The sequence below is a fragment of the Oncorhynchus nerka genome, linkage group LG27, assembly GCF_034236695.1.
Source record: "Oncorhynchus nerka isolate Pitt River linkage group LG27, Oner_Uvic_2.0, whole genome shotgun sequence".
NCBI lineage: Eukaryota > Metazoa > Chordata > Actinopteri > Salmoniformes > Salmonidae > Oncorhynchus > Oncorhynchus nerka.
The window spans coordinates 53,590,883-53,604,839 of NC_088422.1; the positions used below are offsets into that span (position 1 = coordinate 53,590,883).

Sequence of the window (13,957 nt, forward strand, 5' to 3'; positions counted from 1 at the left end):
AATTCGACATAAGTCATGTGGCGATGATATCTAATTAACATTATATTTAACGTAGTTTTGCTATCTGTGTCAGGCTATAAATGAGACAGATGACGTAACATCATGCACATATCTTTTCATACTCCATTGCTTTCATTCAGTAGGCCATTGCAAAACAATTATCAGTGGGTCATGTGTAGAAAAGGTGACATAGTGTTGATCACAATGTCATTGTATTATCCTCAATTTCTCAACTGTAGGCTAGCTAACGACTAACGTTAGAAGGATATACGGATATTCTTTGAGAGATGCAGTGCCAGCAGCTCTGTCGAAGGCCAATCCGGTGAGAAATGAAGATTTTACCAGTTCAAACAAACAAATCCAAACTGAAACTGATCATCACATATTAAGCCTTGAGTTATTGTAAATATGAGTTTAGTAACGATACATGTCAAAACACAGCAGACAAGACTTTCAAGCTTAACATCCTTATCATTTATCGCCCTCCAGGTTCCCTCGGAGAGTTCATCAATGAGCTTGATGCCTTGACAAGCTCCTTTCCTGAGGACGGCTCACCTCTCACAGTTCTGGGCGACTTTAACCTCCCCACGTCTACCTTTGACTCATTCCTCTCTGCCTCCTTCTTTCCACTCCTCTCCTCTTTTGACCTCACCCTCTCACCTTCCCCCTCTACTCACAAGGCAGGCAATACGCTCGACCTCATCTTTACTAGATGCTGTTCTTCCACTAACCTCACTGCAACTCCCCTCCAAGTCTCCGACCACTACCTTGTATCCTTTTCCCTCTTGCTCTCATCCAACACTTCCCACACTGCCCCTACTCGGATGGTATCTCTCTCCCCCGCTACTCTCTCCTCTTCCATCCTATCATCTCTTCCCTCTGCTCAAACCTTCTCCAACCTATCTCCTGATTCTGCCTCCTCAACCCTCCTCTCCTCCCTTTCTGCATCCCTTGATTCTCTATGTCCCCTATCCTCCAGGCCGGCTCGGTCCTCCCCTCCTGCTCCGTGGCTCGACGACTCATTGCGAGCTCACAGAACAGGGCTCCGGGCAGCCGAGCGGAAATGGAGGAAAACTCGCCTCCCTGCGGACCTGGCATCCTTTCACTCCCTCCTCTCTACATTTTCCTCTTCTGTCTCTGCTGCTAAAGCCACTTTCTACCACTCTAAGCATCTGCCTCTAACCCTAGGAAGCTCTTTGCCACCTTCTCCTCCCTCCTGAATCCTCCTCCCCTCCCCCTCCTCCCTCTCTGCAGATGACTTCGTCAACCATTTTGAAAAGAAGGTCGACGACATCCGATCCTCGTTTGCTAAGTCAAACGACACCGCTGGTTCTGCTCACACTGCCCTACCCTGTGCTCTGACCTCTTTCTCCCCTCTCTCTCCAGATGAAATCTCGCGTCTTGTGACGGCCGGCCGCCCAACAACCTGCCCGCTTGACCCTATTCCCTCCTCTCTTCTCCAGACCATTTCCGGAGACCTTCTCCCTTACCTCACCTCGCTCATCAACTCATCCCTGACCGCTGGCTACGTCCCTTCTGTCTTCAAGAGAGCGAGAGTTGCACCCCTTCTGAAAAAACCTACACTCGATCCCTCCGATGTCAACAACTACAGACCAGTATCCCTTCTTTCTTTTCTCTCCAAAACTCTTGAACGTGCCGTCCTTGGCCAGCTCTCCCGCTATCTCTCTCAGAATGACCTTCTTGATCCAAATCAGTCAGGTTTCAAGACTAGTCATTCAACTGAGACTGCTCTTCTCTGTATCACGGAGGCCCTCCGCACTGCTAAAGCTAACTCTCTCTCTCTGCTCTCATCCTTCTAGACCTATCGGCTGCCTTCGATACTGTGAACCATCAGATCCTCCTCTCCACCCTCTCCGAGTTGGGCATCTCCGGCGCGGCCCACGCTTGGATTGCGTCCTACCTGACAGGTCGCTCCTACCAGGTGGCGTGGCGAGAATCTGTCTCCGCACCACGCGCTCTCACCACTGGCGTCCCCAGGGCTCTGTTCTAGGCCCTCTCCTATTCTCGCTATACACCAAGTCACTTGGCTCTGTCATAACCTCACATGGTCTCTCCTATCATTGCTATGCAGACGACACACAATTAATCTTCTCCTTTCCCCTTCTGATGACCAGGTGGCGAATCGCATCTCTGCATGTCTGGCAGACATATCAGTGTGGATGATGGATCACCACCTCAAGCTGAACCTCGGCAAGACGGAGCTGCTCTTCCTCCCGGGGAAGGACTGCCCGTTCCATGATCTCGCCATCACGGTTGACAACTCCATTGTGTCCTCCTCCCAGAGCGCTAAGAACCTTGGCGTGATCCTGGACAACACCCTGTCGTTCTCAACTAACATCAAGGCGGTGGCCCGTTCTTGTAGGTTCATGCTCTACAACATCCGCAGAGTACGACCCTGCCTCACACAGGAAGCAGCGCAGGTCCTAATCCAGGCACTTGTCATCTCCCGTCTGGATTACTGCAACTCGCTGTTGGCTGGGCTCCCTGCCTGTGCCATTAAACCCCTACAACTCATCCAGAACGCCGCAGCCCGTCTGGTGTTCAACCTTCCCAAGTTCTCTCACGTCACCCCGCTCCTCCGCTCTCTCCACTGGCTTCCAGTTGAAGCTCGCATCCGCTACAAGACCATGGTGCTTGCCTACGGAGCTGTGAGGGGAACGGCACCTCAGTACCTCCAGGCTCTGATCAGGCCCTACACCCAAACAAGGGCACTGCGTTCATCCACCTCTGGCCTGCTCGCCTCCCTACCACTGAGGAAGTACAGTTCCCGCGCAGCCCAGTCAAAACTGTTCGCTGCTCTGGCCCCACAATGGTGGAACAAACTCCCTCACGACGCCAGGACAGCGGAGTCAATCACCACCTTCCGGAGACACCTGAAACCCCACCTCTTTCAGGAATACCTAGGATAGGATAAAGTAATCCTTCTCACCCCCCCCCCTTAAAAGATTTAGATGCACTATTGTAAAGTGGCTGTTCCACTGGATGTCTTAAGGTGAACGCACCAATTTGTAAGTCGCTCTGGATAAGAGCGTCTGCTAAATGACTTAAATGTAAATGTAAATGTAAGAATGAGGGAAAGAAGCTGGAGGCTGACAGGGCTGAGAGGTTAGTGATAAAAAAAAGCATGTAGATATTAAGCTTTCAGTTAAATTTGTACAGCATATGTTTTACTTTTGTTAGGCATAAATACATTTTATTCATGATATCTTAAAGGGTCATGCAGGAAGAGAGGCTTCTGTGCCATGCAGAGATCAACATGCGAGCTGTATAAGTGAGAGTAAGCCCAGACCCCCCTAAAAGAGGCTTAGCCCCCTATCCATGAATCTCTAGTGACTTCCCTGCTGAGAGATATAAGAAGATCAGGAAACATGAGATATATATATATTTTTTCTACATGTATTTAACCCCTTATTTTTAGCACTAAACAGTCTCCTAATACATGTACTTCCATTCATTTTTTAAACTGGTACCGGGGTACCTTCAGATGAGTCTTGTGAGGCCTGTAGGCATCCTAGAGCAAAACAACCGACATGTACTTGTCCGTGAGATTCTGACCTTTGCACATATTAGTGTGTAGCCCAAACTGTTTGGACACTACAGACAGAAGTTTGCAGATCGTCTGTACTGACTTCAGACGAGTCCCAAGATGCTTGTGGGTGTCGTAGAGCAAAACAAAGAACACCATCGTGTTTGTGAGAAATTTGTGAGAAGACCGATTTTTGGGATGTCTCAAGGTCTGACAAACACCACTCTAGCTGTGTCACCTTTCACCGCAGATGCAGAAGTGCGACAAATGCAACAAAAACTTTTTATGGTGACTTTTTTTACGATACTAATTAGATTTCTGCAGGGCGAAAATATTATCTCTAGCTTTCTTTTTACTGTCTTGAAAATCCGTCTCGTTGGAGGCCAAAAAGCACTACACTCCCAACAAGCCACGCCCCCAATACTTCTAATAGGTTGCCGCCGCTACAATATATTTAGTCAGAATGCATTTGTATTGTACATGACACATCCTAATTTAAAGGGCTACAAAAATTCTACACGTTAATGTTAATTTTATTTTGTGAATCTTGCATTCAATTGCACACAACAAGCTTCCATTCCCCCGTCACAATGGGATTCATGTCTGATTTAACTCATAATTACCAGTTGTGTAGGGCCATTCAGGTGTATTTTTCCCAAATGTGGTAAATTAGTTACCGCTTGGTTATGCACGCACCATAACACCTCTAACCGTCCACTGTATAATACCACTCATTGGAAGCACAATACCAACATATACACTTTCACATATTGTGGAGCATTGTACAATGTATAGTTTTTGTTTAACTTGATAAAGACTGAAATAAAAGAGTAATTTAAGATAATGGTAAAGAGTCATTTAAGATCCCGAATTTGCATTTTAGATGATAATGAATGGACAGGGCGACCTGATCCTAGATCAGTACTCTTGCTCTGAGACACTTGGTATAAATGGGCCCTGATGTTGAACATTGAATGTTGTTGCTGAAGTACACAACGTCAAGGTGCAGGGTTCATTCCATAGTACGTGGGTATTTTTTTAGTAGTGTGCAGTATGATGTGTAACAGTTACGCTGATGCTCCTCTAAAAGGACCTGCTGCTGTGCTACCTGAAGTTTTTGACGTGGTCCTCTACACCAGTGAGAAGGAGGCAGTGTGTCAGGGCATGGTTATAGATCAAGGCTTGAGTGGAGGAGCCCCAGTTAACATCTGTGTGGGAATAAAATGAAAAATGAAAAAAGAATGAAGAAAAAATAAAACAATAGATTAGAGACGAATATTGAACAGAAGTGTAACAACAGCCGACATCAACACTAGAATATAGTGAAAATACATGTAGTATTATAATATGTGTGTATGATAAAGACACAGTGTTCTTACAGCAAAGAGAAAATATTGGCCATACTTTTCTGTCCCAGATTACATTCAAATACTATGTGAGAAGAGGACCATTTACCTGGTTTCTTATAGCTGACATATACATAGAGAGCCAAGACAATGATATTGGTCATAAGGGCGGCCCACCAGTTTACAACAAACATGACAGCACAACAAAGCACGGCTCCAGCCAGCGAGACCCACTTATTGAAATATTTGAAGCTTGGCCGCCATCCTATTTAGAAGGGAGAGAGTACAGTAGAACAGAACATTAACAATTAATTCATATTGACAAAACACAGACTGGGAATATATATGTAGTGACATAAGTGTGTAAAAAGAACGTCATTTAACCCTTTACACTCGCGGGAATTGGCCTATAGGGACAGGGCTGAATTGAAATGTTTCTTACAGAAGAAATATAAAAGTATTTGCATAACCATGGTAGCCATTGAAAGGGAAAAGTTTGGAGATAATGGGAAAATTATTAGACCAAAAGGTGGAGACAGTTCACCTGACACAATGATGAATCCAAACATTACACTGTTGAATTTATGTGCATTTTACATTTATTGTACTTTTCACAGCGTTTGTTGATAGCGAAATCTGAAAATACTCTGGATACATGATAAGAATATTCTTGGAAAGACAAAAAATTACAAAGGTTTGAGTGAGAGGACTAACTAGTGTCGCCAAGTGGCCAAACACCTCTCCAAAGTGTGCACAGTTCCTAAGTCATTTTAATGCACTTTTATGACTCAAAGAAGAGTCTTCAACTATAAGGTGCCTTTTGAACACTCCTAGCTGTGCCGTTGAGTATCTAGAGCAAGCACGCTTGTAGTTTTTTTGTTTGGAACACAACCCGGCATCCCCACCATCACACAATTACTGTTGTTGTTTACACAATCCAAAAACGGCCCATTATAAATCGCAATCTGGGTCAGTTGGGAATCATTTGAAAGCTTGTTCTATTGCCAACATGCCTAGCTAAGTTATAAAATAGGATATTACAGTGTTAAGCTTACACAAAGCAATTCAGGGAAACAGATAATAATTTTGGTGAGCATAGAAAAGAGTCATGATTGCATTCAGGTGTGTGTGCCGTGGCGAACTTGAGTTTTATGATATGGAAATGTGAAGTGCACATTTGGACTCAAGGGTGTTTAGCAAAATAAATAGTCCACTTAATTTGCAGCATTTCCCTCACTCAGACAACAAAAACATTTTTTAAAGTTGCCCAATTAGCGGGAGAGATGGGGGAAACTTCTTGTCGCACTAGGTGCTCAAATTCAGAAGGGCTATCAGTCAAAACCCATCCAGTGCTGGGAAGAGAAGAGCCAGCCCACTGGGCACACCACATAATTTCAACGTGGATATAATTGGGTAATATTTGGTTGAGATGTTGATCAATATGATTACAACCTACAGTTGAAGTCAGAAGTTTACATACACTTAGGTTGGAGTCATTATAACTTGTTTTTCAACCACTCCACAAATTTCTTGTTAACAAACTATAGATTTGGTAAGTCGGGTAGGACATCTACTTTGTGCATGACGCAAGTAATTTTTCCAACAATTGTTTACAGACAGATTATTTCACTTATAATTCACTGTACCACAATTCCAGTGGGTCAGAGGTATACATACACTAAGTTGACTGGGCCTTTAAACAGCTTGGAAAATTCAAGAAAATTATGTCATGGCTTTAGAAGCTTCTGATAGGCTAATTGACTTAATTTGAATCAAATGGAGGTGTACCTGTGGATGTATTTCAAGGCCTACCTTCAAATTCATTGACTCTTTGCTTGACATCATGAGAAAATCAAAAGAAATCTACAAAAAATTGTAGACCTCCACAAGTCTGGTTCAACCTTGGGAGCAATTTTCAAATGCCTGAAGGTACCACGTTCATCTGTACAAACAATAGCACGCAAGTATAAACACCATGGGACCATGCAGCAGTCATACCGCTCAGGAAGGAGACACGTTCTGTCTCCTAGAGATGAACGTACTTTGGTGCGAAAACTGCAAATCAATCTCAGAACAACAGCAAAGTGAAGATGCTGGAGGAGACAGGTACAAAAGTATCTATATCCACAGTAAAATGAGTCCTATATCGACATAACCTGAAAGGCTGCTCAGCAAGGAAGAAACCACTGCTCCAAAACCGCCATAAAAAAGCCAGACTATGGTTTGCAACTGCACATGGGGACAAAGATCGTACTTTTTGGAGAAATGTCCTCTGGTCTGATGAAACAAAAATAGAACTGTTTGGCCAGAATGACCATCGTTATGTTTGGAGGAAAAAGAGGGATGCTTGCAAGCCGAAGAACACCATCCCAACTGTGAAGCACGGGGGTGGCAGCATCATGTTGTGGGGGTGCTTTGCTACAGGAGGGACTGATGCACTTCACAAAATAGATGGCTTCATGAGGCAGGTAAATTATGTGGATATAGTGAAGCAACGTCTCAAGACATCAGTCAGGAAGTTAAAGCTTGATCACAAATGGGTCTTCCAAATGGACCATGACCCCAAGCAAACTTCCAAAGTTGTGGCAAAATGGCTTAAGGACAACAAAGTCAAGTTATTGGAGTGGTCATCACAAAGCCCTGACCTCAATCCTATAGAAGATTTGTTGGCAGAACTGAAAAAAGTGTGTCCAACTTCAACTGTAAGCCTAAAGGTCGAGACAATAAGTAGACACAGTGACAGAATAAATTCAACCACACCTCTGTCCATTGAAGTCCACAAAGCATATTACATGGAACAAACAGTTACATGACCTACAGAATGGTCAAGCAAGTTAATGTTTCCGACATTTTCGTACCACTTAACAACTATTGATTTAGAACCACGGAGAGTTACCGCAAGTCGCAAAGAAAACAGGAGCTGCCTCCACTATTCCAGCACCATCAACTTCAACATTTCAACATCATCAAATCACCTTTAGTGTAATACAGTGACAACTAAAAGATACCAAAAACAATTTAGTTCAGTCAAAGTAAGCAAAATATGATGTGGCTGTCCATGTATCTGATTTCTGTGCTTGTGTGCGTGCATGTTCGTACAAGTAGAAAAACCATGTTGACTCACCCTACTTGCAGAGAAACGCCAATGCCATCCTCCTCTCTTTCATGTTGACGCCATGGTCTATCACTCTTTCATACAATACACACTTTTATTTTTTGTTGTCTTAGGCTACCAGGCTAAAATGCTTGCTCGCTAGCCTAACTTCCTTTCATGGGCAACGTTAGTTAGTTATCATTAGCCTTCTACATCTAGCTACATATTGAACTCCCATTCTCTCCGGCCAGGGGCACAATGTATGAATTACTGGTTGGATCAGAATCGCTATTATAATCATTGGCCAGTATGGAGAATTAAGTAAAATCACAAGTCCAAATCCATATCTCCATCCATGGCTAATTTAGGAAAGGGACCATTTTAGCTAGCTAGCCACCGGAAGACAACGAGATGAAACAATTTAAGTTATTTCTGTCAATGACGCATGCTCTCAATGCGATTTGATAGGAGTGAGGCCAAGTCCAAACTGTCTTCCCGTAACACTTTATTTGGTGCGCCAGGACCATTTACAGTTGAGCTCACTCAGTTTAGCTCAACGCTGATTGGCTATTCTTTAAATAAACAATTTGTCAAGGGAGGCCAATATGCTCACTGGATTCCCTTGCATTCAATGCTTCGGGCGGCAACAATGTCATACTGTTTTGGAATAGACAGCATCAGATAGATGGCCTACACATACAGAGACAAGAGGGGTGCTGTTGCTTTCTCCGGTGAGATACATTCAGCCACTTGCGAATTGAAGGAAAATGATGAAACACAGAGAGAGGAAAGCTAAATAATTGTATGTTTATTTCATGGTCATTTTGGGGGAGGCCTGGGTTCCCTTGGCATCCATGAATACATGCCACTCGTTATCACTGTGCTTTTAACCATCTAAAAGTACAACCAAATTCCAATGGAAAAACAATGTTAGATTTTTGGTTTAGTTGTCACCAAATGTCTATCACTGCGCTTTCAACCATATAAAAGCACAGCAAAGTTCAAATGGGAAGACAATGTCAGATATTTTGTTTATTTATAACCAAATCACCTGGATTGCAGTTGAGGTGACATTAAAAGTACATGGTGCAAGGTCAATTCTGTTTGAGATTACTCACAGATTATTACAGCAATTGTGAAGATATCCACAAACCTGACACAACCTTTGCATGCTATCTTGAACATGCACACTGTATATGATTACATAAGAAGAAATGTATAGTTACAGTAACATCTAAACTTCAAAACACCAAGATGGCGCCCGCAGACATGGCAGCTCTGCTTCTAGCTCCTTAGCAACTTTGCAGTATTTCGTTTCGTTTGTGTGTTATTTCTTACACTATTATCCCAGAACGTTTTTTGTGTTATTACATACAGCTGGAAATTGGTTTTGGATATCAGATCGTTGGTAACTCACCAGCACCACGACCAGGAATACGACATTCCCGAATTGGAACCTTTGTTCCAACCCCCCAGGGCAATTGGACATATCCTAGAGGCTCCTCCAAGAATCCACTGGCGGAGAAGAGGTATTCGGAGTAGCATTCTAGTCCGACTCAGGAGGCAGGCACACCATCCACCACTTCAGAGTATATTACTTGCTAATGTTCAGTCTCTAGACAATAAAGTAGACGAGCTCAGGGCGAAGATCTCCTTCCAAAGAGACATCAGGGACTGTAACATACTCTGTTTCACAGAATCATGGCTCTCTCCGGATATACTGTCCCCATCCATACAGCCAGCTGGGTTCTCAGTACATCACGCAGACAGGAATAAAGAACTCTCTGGGAAGCATAAGAGCGGTGGCGTATGTTTCATGATTAACCACTCATGTTGTGATTGTGATAACGTACAGAAACTCAAGTCCTTTTGTTCACCCAACCTAGAATAACTCACAATCAAATGCCGACCGTATTACCTCCCAAGAGAATTCTCTTGTTATAGTCACAGCTGTGTATATTCCCCCCCAAGCCGATACCACGACAGACCTCAAGGAACTACACTGGACTTTATGCAAACTGCAAACCACATTTGCTGAGGCTACATTTATTGTAGCTGGGGATTTTAACAAAGCACTTTTGAGAAGAACGCTACCAAAGTTCTATCAATACATTGACTGTAGTACTCGCGCTGGGAAAACACACGGCCACTGCTATTCTCTCTTCTGGGATGTCTACAAGACCCTCCTCCGCCCTCCCTTTGGCAAAACAGATCACGACTCCATTTTGCTCCTCCCTTCCTATAGGCAGAAACTCAAACAGGAAGTACCTGTGCTAAGTTCTATTCAACACTGGTCTGAGCAATTGGAATCCATGGTTCAAGATTGTTTTGATCAAGCGGACTGGGATATGTTCCGGTTATCCTCAGATGATAACATTGATGTATACACGGACACGGTGACTGAGTTCATCAGGAAGTGTATAGGGGATGTTGTTTCCACTGTGACTATTAGAACCTACCAAACCAGAAACCATAGATAGGTGGCAGCATTCACGCTAAACTGAAAGCATGAACCACCACATTTAACCATGGCAAAGTGACTGGGAAAATGGTTGAATACAAACAGTGTAGTTATTCCCTTCGTAAGGCAATCAAATAGGCAAAACGTCAGTACAGAGACAAAGTGGAGTCGCAATTCAACAGCTCAGACACATGTGGCAGGGTCTATAGACAATCACAAATTACAAAGGGAAAACCAGCCACGTTGCAGACACCGATGTCTTGCTCCCAGACAAGCTAAACACCTTCTTCGCCGCTTTGAGGATAACACAGTGCCATCGACGTGGCCCTCTCCCAAGGACTGGGGGATCTCCATCTCTGTGGCCGGCGTGAGTAAGTCATTTAAGCGTGTTAACTCTTGCAAGGCTGCCGGCCCAGGGGGCATCCCTAGCCGTGCTCTTAGAGCATTTGCAGATCACCCTGTAGCACTCACTTCTGTCATCATGAAGTGCTTTGAGAGGCTAGTTACAGATCATATCATCTCTACCTTATCTGACACCCTAGACCCACTTCAATTTGCTTACCGTCTCAATAGATCCACAGACAATGCAATCGCCATTGCACTGCACACTGCACTATCCCACCTGTACTAGAGGAATACCTATGTAAGAATACTGTTCATTGACTATCTCAGCCTTCAACACAATAGTCCCCTCCAAGCTCATCATCAAGCACAGTGTCCTGGGTCTGAACCCCGTCTTGTGCAACTGGGTCCTGGACTTCCTGACGGGCCGCCCCCCAGGTGGTGAAGGTAGGAAACAACCCTTCCACTTCATTGATCCTCAACACGTGGGCCCCACAAGAGTGCATACTCAGCCCCCTCCTGTACTCCCTGTTTACCTGTGACTGCGTGGCCACACACGCCTCCAACTCAATCATCAAGTTTGCAGACGACACAACCATAGTAGGCCTGATTACCAAAAATTATGAGACAGTCTACAGGGAGGAGGTGAGGGCCAGGAAAATAACCTCTCCCTCAACGTCAACAAAAGGAAGGAGCTGATCGTAGACTTCAGGAAAAAGCAGAGGGAACATGCCCCTCTCCACATTGACGGGACCGCAGTGGAGAAGGTGGAAAGCTTCCAGTTCCTCGGTGTAAACATTCACTGACGATCTGAAATGGGCCACCAACACAGACAGTGTGGTGAAGAAGGCGCAACAGCGCCTCTTCAACCTCAAGAGGTTGAAGAAATTTGGCTTAGCCCCAAAGACCCTCAAATACTTTTACAGATGCACAATTGAGAGCATCCTGTCGGGGTGTATCACTGCCTGGTATGGCAACTGCACCGGCCACAACCGCAGGGCTCTCCAGAGGGGGGTGTGGTTGGATAGTTGCATCTGAGCCCCATCATTGGAGGCACACTGCCTTCCCTCCAGGACACCTGCAGCATCCGATGTAACAGGAAGGCCAAAAATATCATCAAGGACATCAACCACCCGAGCCATGGCCTGTTCATCCCACTACAGTATCATCCAGAAAGCGAGGTCAGTCGAGGTGCATCAAAGCTGAGCCCGAGAGACAGCTTCTATCTCAAGGCCATCAGATTGTTAAAAAGCCATCACTAGCCAGCTATCACCCAGGTAATCAACCCTGCACCTTAGAGGCTGCTGCCCTATATACATATAGACATGGAATCACTGATCACTTTAATAATGGAACACTAGTCACTAATAATGTTTACATACTGCTTTACTCATTTCATATGTATATACTGTTTCTATTCTACTGTATTTTAGTCAATCCGACATTGCATTTTAGTGAATCCGACATTGCTCGTCCTAATATTTATATATTTCTTAAATTCATTATTTTACTTTTAGATTTGTGTGTATTGTTGTGAATTGTTAGATATACTGCACGGTTGGAGCTAGGAACACAAGCATTTTGCTGCATCCACAGTAACATCTGCTAAATATGTGTATGTGACCAATACAATTTGATTTGATTTGAAAATGTGGCCTTAAATGTCTTACTCATTTTAAGGTTGAATGCTACATTAGTTTGTAAGATAGCTTTGACTTTAGGCTATTTATTTACTGTATTACAAAGAAAATGTTGAATTGTGTTTGGTTGACAACACAACCAAGTATCAGCTTTTAAAGGAGCTGTTTCTACTGCTTGGATAGTTGCATCTGAGCCTCAATGACTCAGTGGCGACCCGTCATTCAGGGTAGAGCACCAACTGTTTGGACCTCCACCAGTTTAAATGTTTTTCATGTAATTCTGGCATTCATTTGTGTCTGTTATCAGTTTAGCAAACAATGTAAACTAAAAATATAGTTGACAACCAACCACAATTCAATATCACTAAATATCATTACAAGTTAAATAAACCAGAGCTTGAAACACATTGGTTAATTTGCTTTGTTAAACCTACCCTTTGGAATGACTTCAATAGCAACAGTGAATCTATTTGTTTGGAAGTGGAGATCTCTAAAAAATTATTCTCATGATAGTACATTGGTAATAATCAGTGACAAATATCATAGCAGGACTTGATTAAAACCCAGGATGGGAAACCAAAGGGTAACTATAGATACATTTTCCAGTAGGAGGTGCTGCCCAGCCTATTGTTTTTTTCTGATAGTGGATATAATGTTGAAGATCTGACATTGTTTTAAACGTACAAATTCAACATATTTTACACAAGGTTTGTTTATGTTGAAATTGGGTTACCGTGATGATGTATAGCATGTTACTGTACAGCCGCTGCATTCCAATTTAGGATTTATCAGTCAGATCTGCCATTTTCAACCAGTATATGGCTACGAGTGTAAAGGGCAACGATTCATTTGAATGAAAAGTGAATATATCGGAGAGTACATATATCAAAACCAATCCTTACCTGGAGAGTTGGCCAGAGATGCATGGAACACAGAAAAATTTATCAAGGCATATGAGGCCAGAAAGAAGTTTGAAATGATGGGAGCAATGACATTCAGCTCAGCTAAGGGGAGAAATCACAAATAAAACTATAAATAGACTGATACATGAGTGACAGGGAAAGAATGAAGTGGATCTTTTCAAGCATTTTGTACACTGTAGTAATCTGTTTGTTGGCCAGTTTGGAAACTAGAATGACTTCATTACCCATAATGCTCAATAATGTACAAAATAACCTACCAATAAGAATGAAGGCCAGACCAATACAGAAGGTGAGGACGTAGCCCCGTAAAGGTTCATTGTTCTTTCCATATCCCTTAGCAAAGACATGGAGCCCTGGGTAGATGTTGTCCTTGCACAAAGCCTAAACAGCCACACAAATACATTGAGAAACCAAATCCAAGCATATAAAACGGGAAAGGTCTAACATCCAATTCAATTGACTGGACATACCGTATACTCGTTTTTGACATAATATTGGATATCTTAAATAATCTCTAAGGGGCAGTTTCCCGGACACAGATTAAGCCGCATACGTGTCTTTTTGTTGAGCAAAACTTTTTGTGGAATGTACTACGCTGCGTTCA

The 13,957-nt window shown here is 43.4% G+C and overlaps 1 protein-coding gene across 1 annotated transcript in view; it reads right to left on the reverse strand.

Moving 5' to 3' along the window:
* The window catches only part of LOC115112013 (solute carrier family 12 member 2-like), a 42,671-nt gene that overhangs the window by 10,447 nt on the left and 18,267 nt on the right, over positions 1 to 13,957 (reverse strand). The window contains exons 12-15 of the mRNA XM_029638646.2: positions 13,611 to 13,734; positions 13,333 to 13,434; positions 5,003 to 5,158; positions 4,656 to 4,755 (exon numbers count right to left, since the gene is read on the reverse strand). Coding sequence (XP_029494506.1) covers positions 4,656 to 4,755; positions 5,003 to 5,158; positions 13,333 to 13,434; positions 13,611 to 13,734 — 482 coding nt within the window. The remainder of the gene's footprint in view (positions 1 to 4,655; positions 4,756 to 5,002; positions 5,159 to 13,332; positions 13,435 to 13,610; positions 13,735 to 13,957) is intronic.